This window comes from Chiloscyllium punctatum, chromosome 15 (genome assembly GCF_047496795.1).
Source record: "Chiloscyllium punctatum isolate Juve2018m chromosome 15, sChiPun1.3, whole genome shotgun sequence".
In the NCBI taxonomy this organism is placed as follows: Eukaryota; Metazoa; Chordata; class Chondrichthyes; order Orectolobiformes; family Hemiscylliidae; genus Chiloscyllium; species Chiloscyllium punctatum.
In genome coordinates, this window is record NC_092753.1 from 86756870 (window position 1) to 86776697 (window position 19828).

The following is a 19828-nucleotide window of genomic DNA, read 5'->3' on the forward strand; positions in this document are numbered from 1 at the left end:
CACAACTAGCTGATGAAGGAGCAGCGCTCTGAAAGCTAGTGCTGCCAAATAAACTTGTGGGACTGTAACCTGGGGTTGTATGATTTTTAACTGAATATCAGTGTTAGTTAAAAGACCTTCCAGGATAATGGGGTACATCTGCCCTGCTGTGTTTCCAAAAAGGTGACCAGGGCGTTGGTTTTGGTGTCACCCTTGAAAGACAGTGCAGCTCTCACCCAGTGTTACACTGACCTGCCGGCCTGGAAATGTGCCCAGATTTCTGGAGTGGGACTTGAACCATCAGCTGTTTTGATTTGAAGGCAAGCATATTGTTAATCCAACCACAGCTGACATAAACAAATACAGCTTTGTTCCTTTAAACCCAAAATGTGGGACATTATTGGTGAAGGTGAAGTGACTGGTGATCGGGAGGAGGTAGTGTTTGGGTGAGATTGAGTCTGCTGGGGCAGTGCTAACCTCATGTTTTCAGGCAAACAAGATTTGGAGGTGCCGGTGTTGGACTGGGGTGTACAAAGTTAAAACTTACACAACACCAGGTTATAGTCCAACAGGTTTAATTGGAAGCACATTAGCTTTCGGAGCGACGCTCCTTCATCAGGTGGTTGTGGAGGGCTCAATCACTGTATTCTATCAGATGAAAGGCTTAACAGACAATCAATTTTTCAATGTATAATTTCAGTTACATCACACTGCAAATCTTTGTTATAAATTCTGTGTTACGATCGAGCCCTCCACAATCACCTGATGAAGGAGAGTCGCTCCGAAAGCGAGTGTGCTTCCAATTAAACCTGTTGGACTATAACCTGGTGTTGTGTGATTTTTAACTTCAGGCAAGCAAGGAATCAATGTCAGCCTGGAAATTTACACAACCAGCTACCGTTTTCTATTTTAATTTGACATTGTCGGCCAGCATGCCAAATGGGTCTTTACTTTAAGTGCAGAGACTGAAATCTGACAGTGTCACAGAATCTCAACAGTGTGGAAGCAGCCATTCTGCCCATCGAGTCCACACCAACCCCTCTCTAAAGATCTTCCAATTCCCACCCACCTCCCTACCATAACCCTGTAACCTTGCATTTCCCATGGCTAATCCACCTAGCCAGCACACTACGCAGCAATTTAGCATGGCCAATCCACCTAACCTGCACATCTTTGGACTATGGGAGGAAACAGGATCACCTGGAGGAAACCTACCCAGAAAGGGGGAGAATGTGCAACCACTACGTGGTCCCCCGAAGCTGAAATCGAACCCAGGTCCCTGGTACTGTGAGGCAGCAGAGCTAGCCACTGAGCTACAATGCTGTCTCCAGACCATCATCAGAGGTACAGCTTGGAAATTACTGCTGATCCCAATGGGCAAAAACGGAATGCATTCATATATAACCTGGCCCAGTCAGCATCTTCACTGTGAGCTTTAACCTGGGGCTGGAGTTTCGCTGCCGAGGGGAGTCCTGTGTGGAGGTACGTTTCCCAGTTTGTCGGACCTACCTCAATAGAAAGGTCATTGAGAGTCACAAACTTCACTTTGGGGGATGAATGTGTGGGATAGACCTGCCGATCCAGAAACTAAACTGAAGTGGCCCCAGGCATTACTCCACAGTTAGGCAGACTGGTTAATAGCTGAAAATGTATTGCTAGAAAAGCGCAGCAGGTCAGGCAGCATGCAAGGAGCAGGAGAATCGACGTTTCGGGCATAAGCCCTTCTTCAGGAATGAGGAGGGTGTGCCAAGCAGGCAAAGATAAAAGGTAGGGAGGAGGGATTTGGGGGAGGGGCGTTGGAAATGCGATAGGTGGAAGGAGGTCAAGGTGAGGGTGATAGGCTGGAGTGGGGGTGGGGGCGGAGAGGTCAGGAAGAAGATTGCAGGTTAGGAAGGCGGTGCTGAGTTCGAGGGATTTGACTGAGACAAGGTGGGGGGAGGGGAAATGAGGAAACTGGAGAAATCTGAGTTCATCCCTTGTGGTTGGAGGGTTCCTAGGCGGAAGATGAGGCGCTCTACCTCCAACCGTCGTGTTGCTATGGTCTGGCGATGGAGGATCCAAGGACCTGCATGTGCCTTGTAGATGGTGGACAGGGTTGTTGGACGGTGACCTCACTTCCGCCCCCAACGCTGCACGGACAACAGCCACCACCGACCATACAGCCTCCACGATCGCCAGGAAGACCATCGCCAACAGATACATGGCCGCTGCGGGATCCATGGCCACCGTTTCTGCCCAGCGTGCCCCTTCCGCCCCTGGGGTGGCTGTCGCCGCAGCCACTTCTGGCCCCAGTGACGTCACTCACCTGCTGAAGGACCATGCCGCCCCCACGTCAATCTCCGCCCCCACGTCAATCTGTGCCCCCACGACCGACTCCGCCTCCAAGACTAACTCCACCCCATGACTAGAACTCCGCCCCCACTCCCAGCTCCAGCCCCACTCCAGGTCCTAGCTCTCAGCCCTGCCGTATTTTCACTATCCCTCCAGACCTCTCCTTCTCTGAGGATGAACGATCAGTCCTCAGCAGAGGCCTCACCTTCATCCCCCTACACTCCCGGATCAATGAGTTCGATACACGGCTAGACATCTCGCATTTCTTCCGCCACCTTCGCCTCCACGCCTACTTCTCCAACCAGTACTCCCGCCCACCCTCTGACGACCCCTTCTCCTGCCTCCAACACACCCCATCCACCTGGACACCCCGTGCTGGCCTCTTACCCGCCCTCAATCTCTTCATATCCAACTGCCACCCCGACATTGATCACCTTAATCTGTCCATCCCTCTCACCAACTCCAACCTCTCACCCTCACAACGTGCAGCCCTCCACTCCCTCCGCTCCAACCCCAACCTCACCATCAAACCGGCAGACAAGGGAGGTGCAGTAGTAGTTAGGCACACTGATCTTTACACCGCTGAAGCTAGACGCCAAATCGTGGACACCTCCTCCTACTGCCCCCTTGACCATGACGCCACCTCACACCACCAAACCATCATCTCCCAGACCATCCATAACCTCATCACCTCAGGGGATCTCCCATCCACCGCCTCCAACCTCATAGTCCCACAACCCCACACCGCCCGTTTCTACCTCCGACCCAAAATCCACAAACCTGACTGCCCCGGCCAACCCATTGTCTTAGCCTGCTCCTGCCCCACCGAACTCTTCTCTGCATACCTCGACCCTGTCCTGTCCTCCTTAGTCAAAGAACTTCCCACTTACATTCGGCACACCACCCACGCCCTCCACCTCCTCCACGATTTTCACTTCCCCGGTCCCCAACGCCTTATCTTCACGATGGACATCCAGTTCCTGTACACTTCCATCCCCCATCACGAAGGCCTCCAAGCCCTCTACCTCTATCAGCATTCAGGAGAGACCACTCCCTCTGTGACTCCCTCGTTAGGTCCACACCCCCCACCAACCCAACCTCCACTCCCGACACCTTCCCCTGCAACCGAAAGAAGTGCAAAACTTGCGCCCACACCTCCCCCCTCACCTCCCTCCAATGCCCCAATGGATCCTTCTATATCCATTGCAAATTCACCTGCACCTCCATACACATCATTTACTTGCGGAACGTTTCAGGGAACACCTCTGGGACACCCGCACCAACCAACCCAACCGCCCTGTGGCTAAACACTTTAACTCCCCCTCCCATTCAGCCAATGACATGCAGGTCCTTGGCCTCCTCCATTGCCAAACCCTGGCCGCACGACGCCTGGAGGAAAAGCGCCTCATCTTCCGCGGGATGAATGTAGATTTCTCCAACTTCCTCATTTCCCCTCCCTCCACCTTATCTCAGTCCCAACCCTTGGATTCAACACGGCCCTCTTGACCTGCAATCTTCTTCACGACCGCTCCGCCCCCACCCTCTCTCAGGCCTATCACCCTCACCTTAACCCCCTTCCACCTATCGTATTCCCAGCGCCCCTCCCCCTAATTCCATCCCCCCTACCTTTTATCTCAGCCCGCTGTGTTTTTCCAGCACCACATTTTTCAACTCTGATCTTCAGCATCTGCAGTCCTCACTTTCTCCAGGGTTGGTGGAGTTAGTCACTGCAGTATTCCTAGCCTCTGACCTGCTATAAGCATTAAAAGTACTAAATACAAAACCAATGGGTCTTAGAATATCAATGATATGTGTGGAATTTCTCAGGAAAAAAATACCCATTCACAAGGCCTGTTTCTCCAACTATAGAAAATTGTCAATCAGACACACCATGACATTATCAATAATGGAGCTTCAAACACTTTCACACATCTTATTATTGTGCAAGTCTAACATTGTGGCATTGGCAAAAGAGACCATGAAAAGAACAGCTCTCTCATCCATCCAGATCTACTGGAAGACTTCCTATCCTTGCCCTCATTATACCTGCCTGGCTCAGAGCCGAGACCCAGTCAAAGATTATCTCTGTGAGGTTGTTCTGTTTTTACAGCTGGCGAGAATCATTAACTTTGTTTGATTATGTCTTTCTGCGGTTATATGAAGGTGTTGTCAGATGTGCAGAAATTGTTCCATTGGATAGTCATTTCAGATTTCCATTATCCATGGTATCAGAGTGATGTTATGGTTTTGCTACACATAGCATACTCTTGTGCTCTATTGGTGTTGGAGGAAGGGTAACTCTCCCTTCTGATGGCTTGTGGACTCTCTAAGGGTTTTATCCTTGGAGGGGTAGTCTCCCCTCTTAACTATGAAAGACTTTACTGTTTATATGCTTCTGCTAGAAGATTCTATTACATCAAGCAGTGAGCCTGGTAAGACTCCATTCCGAGTGTACCAGGCATCAGGAGTGCAGGTGTTGGTCTATAGAGCAAATATTCTGTCGGTACCTGCCGCTTTCCTGCATGTAGAGTTGACCCCTTCTCAAAATTGACTCAGAAATGCTAGAGAGTGAGAGCTTTCAGCTCCACTTAGGAGCGAGCCTGAAACTGGAGCTGTGTCCATGCACAAATCGTGCCTCAGTCCCAATCCTACCACCCCGCACTTCTCCATAGGCGGTTTCCCGGAGGCTGGGATCACAATTAGCAGAACTACCCAGCTGAAAAGGGTGGGCTGCCCATTAAGGACATGGGCAGCATGGTGACTCAGTGGTTAACACTGCTGCCTCATCGCATCTGGGACTCAGGTTCAACTCCAACCTTGGGTGACTGTGTGGAGTTTGTACATTCTCCCGTGTCTGTGGGGGTTTCTGCTGGGTGCTTCGGTTTCCTCCCACAGTCCAAAGCCATGAAGGTTAGATAGATTGGCTGTGGTGTAGTGTCCAGGGGTGTGCAGTTTAGGTGGATAAGCCATGGTAAATGCAAGCTATTGAGATAGGTTGGGGGGTAGGATCTGGGTGGGATGCTCTTTGAAGGGTCAGTGCAGATTTGATAGGCTGATTGGCCTCTTTCAGTACTATAGGGATTCTCTGATATCTAAAGGCCTATTGCACACCAGTGAGGCTTCAGAGCTTGGGATAACTGCCTGGAGGCAGACTCTGGGTCTTTCAGACCGAGTCCAGAATGACTCTCTTTCAGAACCTGACTCAGTCTGAGGGGCTTCCATTGGAGCTGAAACAGAAATCACTGGGAAAATTCAGCAGGTCTGGCAGCATCTGAGGAGAGAGAAACTGAGTTAACATCATGGGTCCAGTGACCCTTCCTCAGAACTGAAGTTCTATTGGAGTTACAGGTCCTGAAGGACCCTTCACTGGACAATGATTCCACCTCTATTTGTTATCACCCAGCGACCTCTTTCTGACCTCTGACCTTCATCGATCCTGACCATTTAGTTGCTTACTATTTCAGCTCACTGTCTCACTGTCAAGCTGACATCCTTTCTGCAGCGCTCCAGTGAAGCCCAATATAAACTGGAGCAACAGCACCACATTTTCCATTTAGACAATTAAAACCTTCAGGACTCAGCATTGAGTTCAACAACTTCACAGCAACAAACAGTCTTCTGTCTTGATTAACCACCAGCTCAAAGTGTTGCGTTGACATGGTTTTGCTCTCTACAGAGCTGACCAATTTTCAACTATTCACACCTACCATTAACACCTATTCTTCATCTTTATATCTCCTCCACCATTGCTAGCACTCCTTTTTGCATGGTGGCTCAGTGGTTAGCACTGCTGCCTCACTGCGCCAGGCACCCAGGTTCAATTCCCGCCTTGGGCAACTGTCTGTGTGGAGTTTGCACATTCTCCCAGTGTCTTGGTGGGTTTCCTCCGGGTGCTCCGGTTTCCTCCCACAGTCCAAAGATGTGCAGGTCAGGTGAATTGGCCATGCTAAATTGCCCGTAGTGTTAGGTGCATTAGTCAGGGGTGAATGTCGGGGAATGGGTCTGGGTGGGTTACCCTTCAGAGGGTCGGTGTGGACTTGTTGGGCTCAACGGCCTGTTTCCACACTGCAGTGAATCTAATCTAATCACCATCTCGCTCCTTTTCCCCTTTTCTCCATAGCATTTTCCAGCCCACTTTAGTCCTGAGAAAAGGGTCATATTGGACTCAAAATGTTCATTCTGTTTCTCTCTCCAAAGGTGCTGCCAGACCTGCTTAGCTTCTCCAGCACTTCCTGTTTTATTTTAGAAAATCTCCAGTATCTGCAGTTCTGTGTTTTTATTTAAGATAACCCCTAGCTGCATGGGTCCTTCCTACACAGTGTTGGCTTGTGACCAACATTCTCTTAACCTTTAAACCTGACATCAGGGTCTCAATAACAAAGGGCAAACTCCTGTGGCTAACTGAGAAAGGTGCCCCATTTGCCAGCCCGAACATTGGATAATAAATGACTGAGTTATGTTTTCAGCAAAGTATTCATATTAACATTCATGTTCCATATGTTTTTGTTCGCCTCAATAGGTTACAAGACTTTACTGAAAGGTATCTCAGGCAAATTTAGCAGTGGAGAGCTCATCGCTATCTTAGGACCCTCAGGAGCTGGGAAATCAACGCTCATGAATATTCTGGCAGGTTACAGGTAAGAGGAAATTAGTCCAGCTGCTGAAAAGGCCAGCAACCATCTCAACATTACAAGTAACAGATTTCCCATGAAACCCATACCTTGATGACCAGTCAGTTTCCTTTTGGGAAGTACATACATTACAGGACAGGCACGCAATACTCTCGAATAATATGCTCACCCTCACTCTGGACACACACCTCAGGATGAACCACTTGGCTGAGGGTGGTCAGTCCCAGAGTGGACTGTACAGAGGAAGGGCAGGAGGGTGTTTAAAAGGGGGAAGAAATGGTGCGAGTGATGCCCCCAGTTGTTGTACAGACCCTGGCGTACATTACATTACAGCCACCAAGTGTGTAAAACAAAAGGGTCTGAAATGAAAGCATGCAGTAATTTGGCTTGCAGTGGAAAACTTTGTTTTAATTCCTCTTCCAATGGCATCTCTAGATTTATAAAAGGATATATGAGTCAAGTATAGAGCTGTGACTTGTAAACTCTGTACTCCCTGTTCTGATATAATGTGATAGTTCCTTTTCCGTGCTATTCCACGTTATAACAAAATCATGTAATATCCACATCATTTAAACAAGTGGGACTGGAATCGCATTATAGCCAATACAGGCAAGGAATGTCCGTGTTTTACAAATAATGGTCTAGATCCTCCAATCACATTATAGCCAATACAGGCAAGGAATGTCCGTGTTTTACAAATAATGGTCTAGATCCTCCAATCACATTATAGCCAGTACACGTTGAAGAAATGTGCATTATAGCAGAACCAACAGTTTGACATTCGATATATCTGTGTTACTGGTTAGTGAATGTGTTATGGTACATAGTGCGTTGAACTATACCACTGGTCCTTCACTTCTGGGGATAGGTCTCCTATTCTCCGCTAGCTAGAAAGGTCTTAACCTGAAATGAGATTGGCGATACTCAGCCTGTTCCCAACGGGCTTAGCTCCAAACTTTGAGTTTTCTTCAAGAAAAGGGACAGGCTGTCAAAGCTGTCCATCAGGGCACACTCAAGAATGACAAACTTTGAAGGGAGCAACAAATTTCTACTACATGAACAAAGCGGTCTGATCAGATTCTGTTTAGTTGAAGCATTGCCATGGAGAATGCACCAAGAAACCATTGCCCCCAATGCTTCTCTTTAATTTAAAACAGGCACAATGCTTGAACTTCTTTCTGTTCCTCTGCAGAGAACAGATTTCTTGCATCCTTCAATATAAACATATGTACCTTTGAGCAAGTGTGACGGAGCTAGGTTGAGAGCCTGACTGATAAAGAACCCAGAATTAGTATCCAAAACAGAAATTGCTGGAAAGTCGCAGCAGGTCAGGCAGGATGTGTGGAGAGGTGGATCAGAGTTGAACTCAATATTGAGTCCAGAAAGCTGTAGGATTCCCAGGCAGAAATGAGGTGCCGTTCTTCCAACTTCTGCTGAGCTTCACTGGAGCACTGCAGCAAGCCTGAAACAGAGATGTTGGCCAGGGAACAGAGTGGGGTGTTGAAATAGCAGGCAACTGGAGGCTTAGGGCCTTTCTTGCAGACAGAACATAGGTGTTCTGCAAAGTGATCAGCCAGTCAACGTTTTGTTTCCCCAACGTGGAGGAGACCGTATTACGAGCAGCGAACGCAGTAGACTAGATTGAGTGAACTGTAGTAAAGCGCTGTTTCACCTGGAAGGTATATTTAGGCCATTGGATACTGAGGAGGGAGGGGATAAATGGATGGGGGTTACACCTTGAGTGGTTGCAGGGGAAGGTGCCAGAGGGCTAAGGGCGGTTGGGGAGCTGGGTTGGTGGAGTGGAGGGAGTGAAGGAGGAGTGGACTAGGGTTTCCCAGAGGGAGTGGTCCCTGTGGAAGGCTGACAAGGGAAGGGAGGGGAATATGTGTCTGGTGGTGGCAGCAATAACGGGGCTAATGATTTTCTGGTTGTGGATGCAGGTGGAATGGTAGGTAAGGACAAGGGAATCCCTGTTGCTGCTGTGGGAGGGAAGAGAGGGGATGAGGACTGAACTGCGGGAGATGGATCAGACCCGGTTGAGGACCCAGTCAACAATGGTGCTTGGGAATCCTTGACTGAGGAAGAAGATGGACATTTTGGAGGTTCCCTTTTTCAACATTTGCATCATGAGAATATATGTGATAGAGACGGAGGAACTGGGAGAATAGCATAAAGTCTTGACAGGAAGTAGACTGTGAGGATGCATGATCAAGGTAACTGGGAGTCAGTGGATTTACAATGGATATTGGTGGTCACCCTAGGCCCAGAAATGGAAACAGAGAAAAACAAAGGTGCCTTATTGCTCATAGTGTCCAGGGATGTGCAGGTGAAGGTGAGAACAGGGTGGAAATTCGAAGCGAAATTGATAAACTTTTCCAATTCTGGAGGAGAGAGGGAATCAGCACCGATGATATCTTTGATATACTAGAGATAGTGCTGCGGGTGGAGGCCAGAATAGGACTGGAACAAAAAGACAAGCATCACTGAGGCCCATGGTCACCCTCTGACCTGAAGAACATGAGAGGAGTTAAAGGGCAAGTTGTTCAGAGTGAGGGTGGCCTCGGCCAGGCGAAGGAAGAGGCTGGTGGGGGGTGTGGACAGTTCAGGCCTTTGTTCCAGGAAGAAGCAGAGAGCCCTGAGACCATCCTGGTGGCGGATGGACCTGTAAAGGGATTGGACGTCCATGGTAAAGAGGAGATGGCTAGAGCCTGTGAACTGGAAAGTCTGAAACTGACAGAAAGCGTCAGAGAAATCGTGGATGTAAATGGGAAGGGACTGGAGAAGGAGAGAGAGAGAAAAAAATCAAGTTGAGGTAGGAAAAGCTGAGTGCTGTGGGGCAGGAGCAGGTAGAAACAAAGGGTCTGCCCAGGCAGTCCTTTTTGTGGATTTTAGGAGGAGCTGTGTGGGTTCGGAGATCTATGAACCTGGATGTGCTGAGGGGAGGGGGTGGGGCAGATCACCCAGATGAAATGAGGTTATGACCATTGTGGATGAAGTAGCCTGATGTTCCATGGTCGGCTCATGGTCCAGGGGGAAATAGGAGGAGGTGTCTGAGAGCTGGTGCTCAGCCTTCACAAGGTCAGAGTGAGTCCACCACACAACAACAACAGCCCTTATCAGCAGGCTAAATTACAAAGTCAGGGTTGGATCTGAGTGCAGCCAGTTTGGTTGGAACCGGTTAAGAGGGGCAGAGGGGAACGTAGAGAGATTGAGGCGACAAATGCCACATCGACAGCTCTCGATAAACAGGTTGGGTGTGCACGTGAGGCCCGAAAGGGGTGTCCAGATGGAGTGTTGGAGGTGAACAAAGGTGCGTTTAGGTCAGGGAAAGGATGCTTGTCCGAAGAAATAGGCACAGAGGCAAAGGTGAGGGAAGAAGAGTTCAAAGTCATAATTGGTATCGATAAGGTGAGAGGAGAAAAATTGAGAAAGGCCATGAGGGGCAACTGTTTTGCATAGAGTGGTTCAAGTGTGGAATGAACTGCCAGAGAAAATGATGGATGCAGGTACAGCTACAATGATTAAAAGACGTTTGGATAAGTTCATGAATAGGAAAGGTTTGGAGGGATGTGGGCCAAGTGCAGGCAGGTGGGAGTAGTTTAGTTTGGGGATATGGTCAGCATGGACTGGTTGGACTGAAGGGTCTGTTTCCGTGCTGCGTAAGTGGATGACCAAGAGAGGGCACAATGCTGACCAAAGTAGGGAGTGTAGAAGTGTTGGCAGCACAATTGCCAAATCAGGAGGTTTCCAGGAGGTTTCATCACATGATGTACCTTCTCCAACACCCTTTCTAATTCTCACAATCTGTCCCCAATAAGTCAGTCCCTATGGTGTGCTGCAAACAGTTAAGATGTGAAAAAAAGTCTTTGCTAGCCATTTAGATAAGCCTTTTCCCCCATCAGCTATAATTTTAGACCTGAATTGCTCAGACAATATATTTTATTGCTCGCCAACAAAATCAGAAATTGCTGGAAAAACTCAATAAGTCAGGCAGCATCCATGAAGAGGAAGCAGAGCTAACATTTTAGGTTAATTTATTGCTCCTTTCGTACAATTTACCTCTTGATATTGTTCAGGCGATCAGCCTTTAAATTTAGCAATGTCAGAAAATTGACAGCCCTAGATTTGACAGGGAACCTCAGGGGTGATACAGATATATCTACTGCTGCCTGTTCAGGCATGAAGGTACTAAAGCAGGTGCCTTATTGGAAGCAGGTGGAGAGAGTTTAATTTTGCATTTTATTGCTGCTGTTCCTGACCTGTGCAAAACAGCATTTTGAAGACCCTGCAAGAGTTGATATTTATTGTAAGTTAATTGTTTGGTGGGTGGCGCGGTGCCTCAGTGGTTAGCACTGCTGCCTCACAGCACCAGGCACCTGAGCTCGATTCCAGCCTTGGGTAACTGTGTAGAGTTTGCACATTCTCCCCGTGTCTGTGTGAGTTTCCTCCGGATGCTCCGGTTTCCTCCCACAGTCCAAAAGTGTGCAGGTTAGATGGATTGGCTGTCCTGACTTGCTCATAGTGTCCAGGGATGTGCAGGCTGGGTAAGTTAGCCATGGTCAGAAAGTGTGGTGCTGGAAAAGCACAGCCGATCAGGCAGCATCTGAGGAGCCAAAGAGTCGACATTTCGAACATAAGCTCTTCATCAGGAATGCCGTTCCCACAGGAATGTGTTAGCAGTGGGAAATGGTGGGGGTTACAGGGATAAGGTGGGTCTGGGTGGGATGCTCTTCGGACTCAGTTAAAGGGTTGAATAGCTTGCTTCTGCACTGTAGGGATTCTGTGATAGTACCTCCTCTATCTTGTTTTTGTGATTAATTCCAGGGAAAGTGGAATGAAAGGTGAGCTCCTGATTAATGGACACCCGCGAGATCTCCGATCCTTCCGGAAAGTGTCATGTTACATCATGCAGGATGACATGCTGCTCCCTCACCTCACTGTTCATGAGGCGATGATGGTAGGTCTGCGATGCTGTGCTACAATATATTCATTGCATTGAAATCACTTTGAAAAATATCTCAAGGCACTCTGTGGGTATATTGTTGGCCAACTGAGTCACAATTCCTGAAATATTCTAGGAGAAAGTGAGGACTGCGGATGCTGGAGATCAGAGCTGAAAATGTGTTGCTGGAAAAGCGCAGCAGGTCAGGCAGCATCCAAGGAGCAGGAGAATCGACGTTTCAGGCACGAGCAGAAGGGCTCATGCCCGAATCGTCGAGTCTCCTGCTCCTTGGATGCTGCCTGACCTGCTGCGCTTTTCCAGCAACACATTTTCAGCTCACATGAAATATTAGCAAGTTTGGTCAAGGAGGGCATGTTAAAGGAGGAGAAAACGAAATAGAGAGGTAAAGAAATTTAGTGAGTAATGCAGGAATATCAGAGGGAGCTTGGATGGGAGGAAGTTACAGACGGTAGTGAGGATAGGTTCCACATAGAAGCAGAGGGAGGTCAGAATGGGAAAAGATACTTCAGCTCGGTCAGCTCTATCCATTAGCCTCCTCCATTTCTTTTTCATTTTCACACTCCAAGGTAGGTAGGCTTTATTTCCTTGTTCCCTACTGACTGGGAATTGTAATTATTGCCCATTTTCACAGAATTAGTCAAATGTTCTTTCACTTTAATTGAGACCTTGAAAGAAAGAAATGAAGCCCAAAGTTCAGATTCTTCTCATGGTGCAGGACGTAGCTGGATCCTGAACGTAGATCATTCAGCCCCTCCATCCTGTACTAAGAGGCAATCCCTCCCTGATGTCACCGCTCTCTAACTCTAACTTCCTTTACCCCTACTACAATTGCACGTACCCGATTCTGATTACTCCACCTTTGGCCATGTCTCCAATTGCCTTAGCCCAAAGCAGCATGGTGGATCTGGATGTCCATTCCTTGTGGCCATAGTGGCCGTGGTTTTATCAAAGGCTTCATCAGCGATGCGTCTGGCCCGTTGCACTGGGCGGCATTGCCACGATTTCAGCAGTGGTAGAATGGCGGTTCTGGTTCGTTCCTTGTGGCTATGGCAGCAACATGGCGGCTTCAGATGGTGACTTGAGCAATGGCGACTTGGTGGGTCTGGTCTGTCCCTCCTTGCTATGGCGGTGACGCAGTAGCTTCAGAGTTGGCTTCAGCATTGGCAGCGCGGTGGGTCTGGAAATCCTTGATTAGGCAGCCTCAGAGTGCTTTCGGCAGCAGCATCCCATCGCCTCTCCAAAAACCCAGATTGCCACGGAGGGAAAACAAATGATGAACTTTGTCCGAACTTAGTCTCATTTATTTATTTTTATAATTTCTGTAATTAAAGTGGAGCAGAATTGTGGTGACTTACACACATCTCACTGTATTTTCGTAAGTAAAAGTGACAATAAGTTAATATTGTATTCTCTAAATTCTCCAATAACATCATCTCTCTCACCCTTCTTTCGATCTGCTTTAAAATCTGTCTCCTTAACCAAGTTTTTGTTTACCTGTTCTAAGTTCTGTCAATTTACTCACAGTGTGTGATCTCTGTTAGTGTTATGTTTATCTCATACATCATGAGACTTAGCTTTACATTTTATCTGACAATGCACTTGCAAAATGTCTTATTCAAAGTGCTATACAAGTCAGTTGAACTAGAGCAGATCTAAACCTCAACTTGTCCTCCATGCCTTTAATTTTATACATACCCTACAGAAACAACTCTATCCATATCCATGTCACTTGCGTCAAGTGCTTGCTCATAATAAGTTAAAGTATTCTTGTTGACGGGGCGGCATAGTGGCTCAATGGTTAGTACTGCTGCCTCACAGCACTAGGGTCCCAGGTTCAATTCCAGCCTCAGGCAACTATCTGTGTGAAGTTTGCACAGCCTCCACCTGTCTGCGCGGGTTTCCTCTGGGTGCTCTGGTTTCCTCCCACAGTGCAAAGATGTGCAGGTCAGGTGAATTGGCCATGCTAAATTGCTCGTAGTGTTAAGTACATTGGTCAGAGGGAAATGGGTCTGGGTGGGTTGCTCTTCGGAGGATTGGTGTGGATTTGTTGGGCCGAACGGGCTGTTCCCACACTGTAGGGAATCTAATCAAACTTGGTGGGCTGAATAGTCTCTTCTGTGCTGTATGACTCAGTAATCCACATACATGTGGGGAGTGAGTTCTTTCTGATTTCAATTCTGAAGTGCCCGATTTTAAGAATATACCTTCGTATTCTGGATTCTCCCAGAATTTATGGAGGGATACAATTGAGCCACATTGCACTGACTTTTCAAAGACCATCCAATTTTGAACAGCAAGAAAAGTGTAATCATTTAAAAGCACAAGTGCACCAGCTGGCCTGGCAAACAAGAGGCATTCTTTACACATGCCTAAGGTAGGGGGTGAAGTTATTTGCAAATGTGTGTAAGGATTTTTGTGATGAAGTGTTAGTATTGCTACTTCTGAGCTCTGGGTCCTACCAGTTGCAGAGGTGTGGTGATCCCAACTCTGAGCAGGTTGATGAGAAAATAGCTTTTGAAGGGTTAAAGCCCGATTCAGGTTCTTTCTGAAATACAAACAGTTCTCAGGTTCTCTTCCTCAGTCTGTGTAGACATTGGTTTTCTACGTTGAAGCCACTGTACAATCTGTTGGGTCTAATTCATGCGACTTTTCTTCATACTATATTGTTTCTACAGCAGGGATTATACTGCCACAGTTGCACTCGTGTGGGTATTAATCTGATGTGAATTGGTAGAGCTAAACATGCTAATGATAAGCCTTGTGAGGAGGCTTCTGGTGGCTAATTTATACTGGGCTGCTGCTCTTTGTGGATGTTGATGGCAGGACTGAAGCTCTTGTCTAAGTTTTACTGCAATTTTATGTTCTTTATTTGTTGTCTTTCAGGTTTCAGCTAACCTGAAGCTCCAGGAGAAAGATGAAGGTCGAAAAGAAATGGTGAGTTCCTGTCTCAGAGTTTGAGGTATTTTCTCCGACTGCTAACGCTTTCAAGTTATTTTGCTGATCTTGCCAAGGAGGTGCCAAAATCCAATCAATAAAGCAACAGGTTCATTGCGATGGTGAAAGAATTGCAGAAAAAAGTCAAGCATGAAAGAAGGACCTTTGGCCAACGTTTACAAACTTTGTTTGGATGGATAGATCGGATAGTTGGAGTCTTTTTCCCAGGGTAGAAATGTCAACTATGAGGGGACGTCGGATTAAGGTAAAAAGGGGAAAGTTTAAAGGAGATGTGGTGGCAGGTTTTTTACACAGAGGATGGTGAGTGCCTGGAATGTGCTGCCAGAGGAGGAGACAGATACAATAGCAATGTTAAAGAGGCAGGGAGACAGATACATGAATAGGAAGGGTCTAGAGGGATATGGATCGTACAGAGGCAAAACATTTTTAGTTTAGAAAGGCTTCATATGTCAGTGTTCCTGACGAAGGGTTTATGCCTGAAACATCGACTCTCTTGCTCCTCAGACGCTACCTGACCGGCTGTCCTTTTCCAGTGCCACACTGTTTGACTCTGTTCCTGTGTTGTACTGTTCTTTATTCTTCTTTGTCCTTTGAGTCCATCATAGCTCCTCTCTGCAGAATTCAAATCAAACAGTTCAGTGTCCTGCCGCAAACTGAACCAAACTTTCATTTGCCTGTTGAATAGGTTGGTCTGTCATCTCTAGAAAAGAGAGCACTGAGGGCTGACCTACTAGGGGACTTAACGGTTATGTAAAAGGCTGATAGGATAGACATAGGAAAGGTACCATGGCTTAAATATTGAGACTTTGGGGAAGTCTATTGGTAATAAGTTCAAAACAATCTTTCATGGGGATGAAGGTGTCACTGGTGAGGCCAGCATTTCTTACCCACCCCCAATTACCAAAGTCCAAACCAGCCAGTCCAGAGGGCAGCTAAGAGTCAACCACATTTATCTGGGTCTGGATTCAGCAAGTAAGAAATTTTTTTAAGTTCATTAATGGGATGAGGGCATCACAGTCCTTCCCTAATTACCCAGAAGGTAGTTAAGAATCAACCACAATGCTGTGGAACTGGAGTCACATGTAGACCAGACTGAGTAAAGAAGACAGTTTCCTTCCCTAAGGGACATTAGTGAATCGGGTGGGTTTTTCCCGACAATTGATTGATGGTCATCATTCGATTCTTAATTTTTAAGACTTATTAAAATTGACTTCAAATACCACAACGTAGTGTGGCAGGATTCAAAGGTGGGTCTCCAGAGTGTTATCTGGGTCTCAGGATTAACAGTCCTAATAATAATATCACTAGGCCATTGTGGATGACTGAGTTCCTTCCCTAAAGAACATTAGTGAACCAGATGGATTTTTTTTAACAACAAAGTATGTGGTTGTTAAATTCCAGATTTAGTTATTGTAAGCAATTTTCACCATCTGCAATAGTTCGATTTACTCGATGCCCACAGCACTGGTCTGGCTCTCTGGATTACTATTCAAGTGACATCACCTCCACATCCCTTATGGGAAAGTCAGATGAAATTTGGTTACACCAATTACATTTAGTATGTGGTGTACCTGGGTTGTGAAGCACAGAATGAATTAAGTATGGGCTGTATAAGCATGGGAGAGAGAATAGAATAAAAGATAATGCTGATATGATTAGACTGAGAAGGGTGGAAGGAGGCTTGTGTGGCAGATAAACACAAACTAGCATGGGCCACTTGGGCTGAATGGCCTGCTTGTATGCTGTAATTTGATGCAATTTTATGCCACTATCTTATGTGTCACATTCTGGAACAATTTCATTTCAATGTCTCAGTGTACAGGGAGTTCTTTGTGCACCACTTGGTCTGGCTAAGACCGGCCTTCCGAATTTCATCCTTTTTTTGTGATGTTCTTTTCAAAACCAATGCGAAAGACGTGTTATAAGCCTGGAAGCTGCCCTTCTGAGCTGATCTGTTGTGGTATCACATGTGTTCCCCGATAGGTGAAGGAGATTCTAACAGCACTCGGCCTCTTAGAATGTGCCAACACTCGGACTGGCAGCCTTTCTGGAGGACAGAGAAAGCGCCTTGCCATTGCTCTTGAGCTGGTGAACAACCCTCCGGTCATGTTTTTTGATGAGCCTACCAGGTACTTTATTCTTCCTTACATTTCAGTACAAGCTTCATAAATTGTGGATGGAGCAGGCAACTTTAGACTGGTGTTAATACACAGCCATTGGAATAAACATTGGTGCTGAAAATCTAAGCTGCGCTCCAAATACAATCATGAGGCTGGTACACATTGAGGGGGAGAAACATTTAAAATTGAATGGTGCTGAGAAACTTTCCTCAGCGTTTCACAAACAGTAATTTAGCTCTCTGATCATTCAGTTCATTTCTATCCATGAGTTTTTATAGTATGTGAAATGCCTGCTGTGAATAGCAATTCAAAATTCACTTGAATGAAAAGTGTTCCTGAGAAATGTTGTTAGAAACATAGAAAATAGCAGCAGGGTAAGGCCATTCTTTCTACCACGGAATGCTGATGGGCCCAGTTCATTAGATATAGTCAAGAGGGAGCTGGACGTGGCCCTTGTGGCTAAAGGGATCAAGGACGATGGAGAGAAAGCGAAAGTGGAATTGAGTGATCAGCCATGATTATGTTGAATGGTGATGCAGGCTCAAAGGGCTGAATGGCCTACTCCAGCACTTATTTACTTTGTTTCTATTCAGCCCTTCGAGCATGCTATGCCATTAGCGAGTTTTGAGAAGATTTGTTGCTCAAGTTGAGGTTCAGGATGTAGGTTTGCTCGCTGAACTTGAAGGTTCATTTCTCAGGCATTTCGTCACCATATTAGGTAACATCTTCAGTGAGCCTCCAAATGAAACACTGGTGGCGTAGCCCACTTTCTATTTATATGTTTGCGTTTCCATGGGTTGGTGATGTCATTTTCTGTGGTGACGTCATTTCCTGTTTTTTTCTTGGGGGTGGTAATGGGATCCAAGTCAATGTGTTTGTTGATAGAGTTTTGGTTGGAATGTCATGCTTCTAGGAATTCTTGTGTGTGTCTCTGTTCGGCTTGTCCTAGGATGCATGTGTTATCCCAGTTGAAGTAGTGTCCTTCCTTATCTGTATGTAAGGATACTAGTGAAAGTGGGTTATGTTGTTTTGTGGCTAGTTAGTATTCATGTATCCCGGTGGTAGGTTTCTGCCTGTTTGTCCAATGTAGTGTTTGTTACAGCCCTTGCATGGTATTTTGTAAATGGCATTACTTTTGCTTGTCTGTATAGAGTCTTTCAAGTTCATTAGCTGCTGTTTTAATGTGTTGGTGGATTTGTGGGCTACCATGATGCCAAGGGGCCTGAGTAATCTGGCAGACATTCCCAAGATGTCTTTGATGTAGGGGAGAGTGGCTAGTGTTTCTGGACGCATTTTGTCTGCCTGTTTGGGTTTGTTGCTTAGAAATCGGCAGACTGTTTCATTGGTTGCCTGTTCTTTTTGAATACTCAGCAGAGGAAAATCATCCATATCGTGTATTCAAAAAGAACAGGTACCCAATGAACACAGTCCACTGATTTCTGGCAACAAACTCAAACAAGCAGATGAAACTCGTCCAGAAACACGAGCCACTCTCCCCTACATCAAAAACATCTCGGGAATGTCTGCCAGATTACTCCGACCCCTTGGCATCATGGTAGCCTACAAACCCACCAACACACTAAAACAGCAGCTAATTAACTTGAAAGACTCAATACAGACAACAAGCAAAACTGATGCCATTTACAAAATACCATGCAAGGACTGTAACAAACACTATATTGGACAAACAGGCAGAAAACTAGCCACCAGGATACATGAATACCAACTAGCCACAAAACGACATGACTCACTCTCATTAGTATCCTTGCATACAGATGAGGAAGGACACCACTTCGACTAGGACAGTACATACATCCTAGGACAAGCCAAACAGAGGTACACATGAAAATTCCTCGAAGCATGGCATTCCAACTGAAACTTTATCAACAAGCACATTGACCTGGATCCTATTTACCACCCCCTGAGAAAAATAACAGAAAATGACATCACCACAGGAAATTATGTAACCACAGGAAATGACATCACCAACCCAAGGAAACCCATACATATAAATAGAAAGCGGGCTACACCACCAGCGTTTCATTCGGAGGCTCACTGAAGATGTTACCTAGTATGGTGACGAAACTTCTGAAAAATGAACCTTCCAGCTCTGCGAGCAAGCCTACATCCTGCTATGCCATTCATGGCTGATCATCCTGAATACCCTGTTCCTGCTTTCTCCCCATACCTTTTAATCCCTTTATCTCTAAGAACTGTAGCTAACTCCTTGAAAACATTCAATATTTTGGCCTCCAGCACTTCTGTGTGGCAGAGAAGTCTACTTGCTCACTACTCTCTTCTCTGTCCTAAATGGCTGACACCATATTCTTAAATTGGGACTCCTAGTCAATAGGAAAATTCTTCCTGCCCAGTCCTGTTAGAATGCATCCAAGTACTAAATTATTTCATTTACAATTTAAATATAGAGGAATGATCATCAAGTGAAATTCTTGGAGCTGTTAAATATGAAGATGAGACTGTTTATAGATTTATAGAAAGCAGACTTGTTGAACACTCCCCTGATTTGTCAGGTAGCCTGGCAGAATGGTGCATCGTAGGTTTGTACTGGAGCGTTGTCACAATGGGCACTGTACTATTGTAGTGACAGTCTAATAATTACAATTTCCCTTGTCCCACTTTACCATTCATTCCTTTGTTTGCAGTGGTCTGGACAGTTCTTCCTGTTTCCAGGTTGTTTCTCAAATGAAATCCTTGGCTCAAGGTGGGAGAACTGTCATCTGCACCATACATCAGCCCAGCGCCAAACTCTTTGAACTCTTTGACAAGGTAAGAGATGTGTTTTCACTCTTTTATTTGACACAGGAATTCCAGGGAAGATGTCTCCACGG

General features: G+C 46.4%; 1 protein-coding gene across 1 annotated transcript in view; it reads left to right on the forward strand.

Moving 5' to 3' along the window:
* LOC140486491 (ATP-binding cassette sub-family G member 1) overlaps positions 1 to 19828 on the forward strand; it is a 74155-nt gene that overhangs the window by 22273 nt on the left and 32054 nt on the right. The window contains exons 3-7 of the mRNA XM_072585725.1: positions 6830 to 6947; positions 11766 to 11898; positions 14788 to 14838; positions 16843 to 16988; positions 19643 to 19766. Coding sequence (XP_072441826.1) covers positions 6830 to 6947; positions 11766 to 11898; positions 14788 to 14838; positions 16843 to 16988; positions 19643 to 19766 — 572 coding nt within the window. The remainder of the gene's footprint in view (positions 1 to 6829; positions 6948 to 11765; positions 11899 to 14787; positions 14839 to 16842; positions 16989 to 19642; positions 19767 to 19828) is intronic.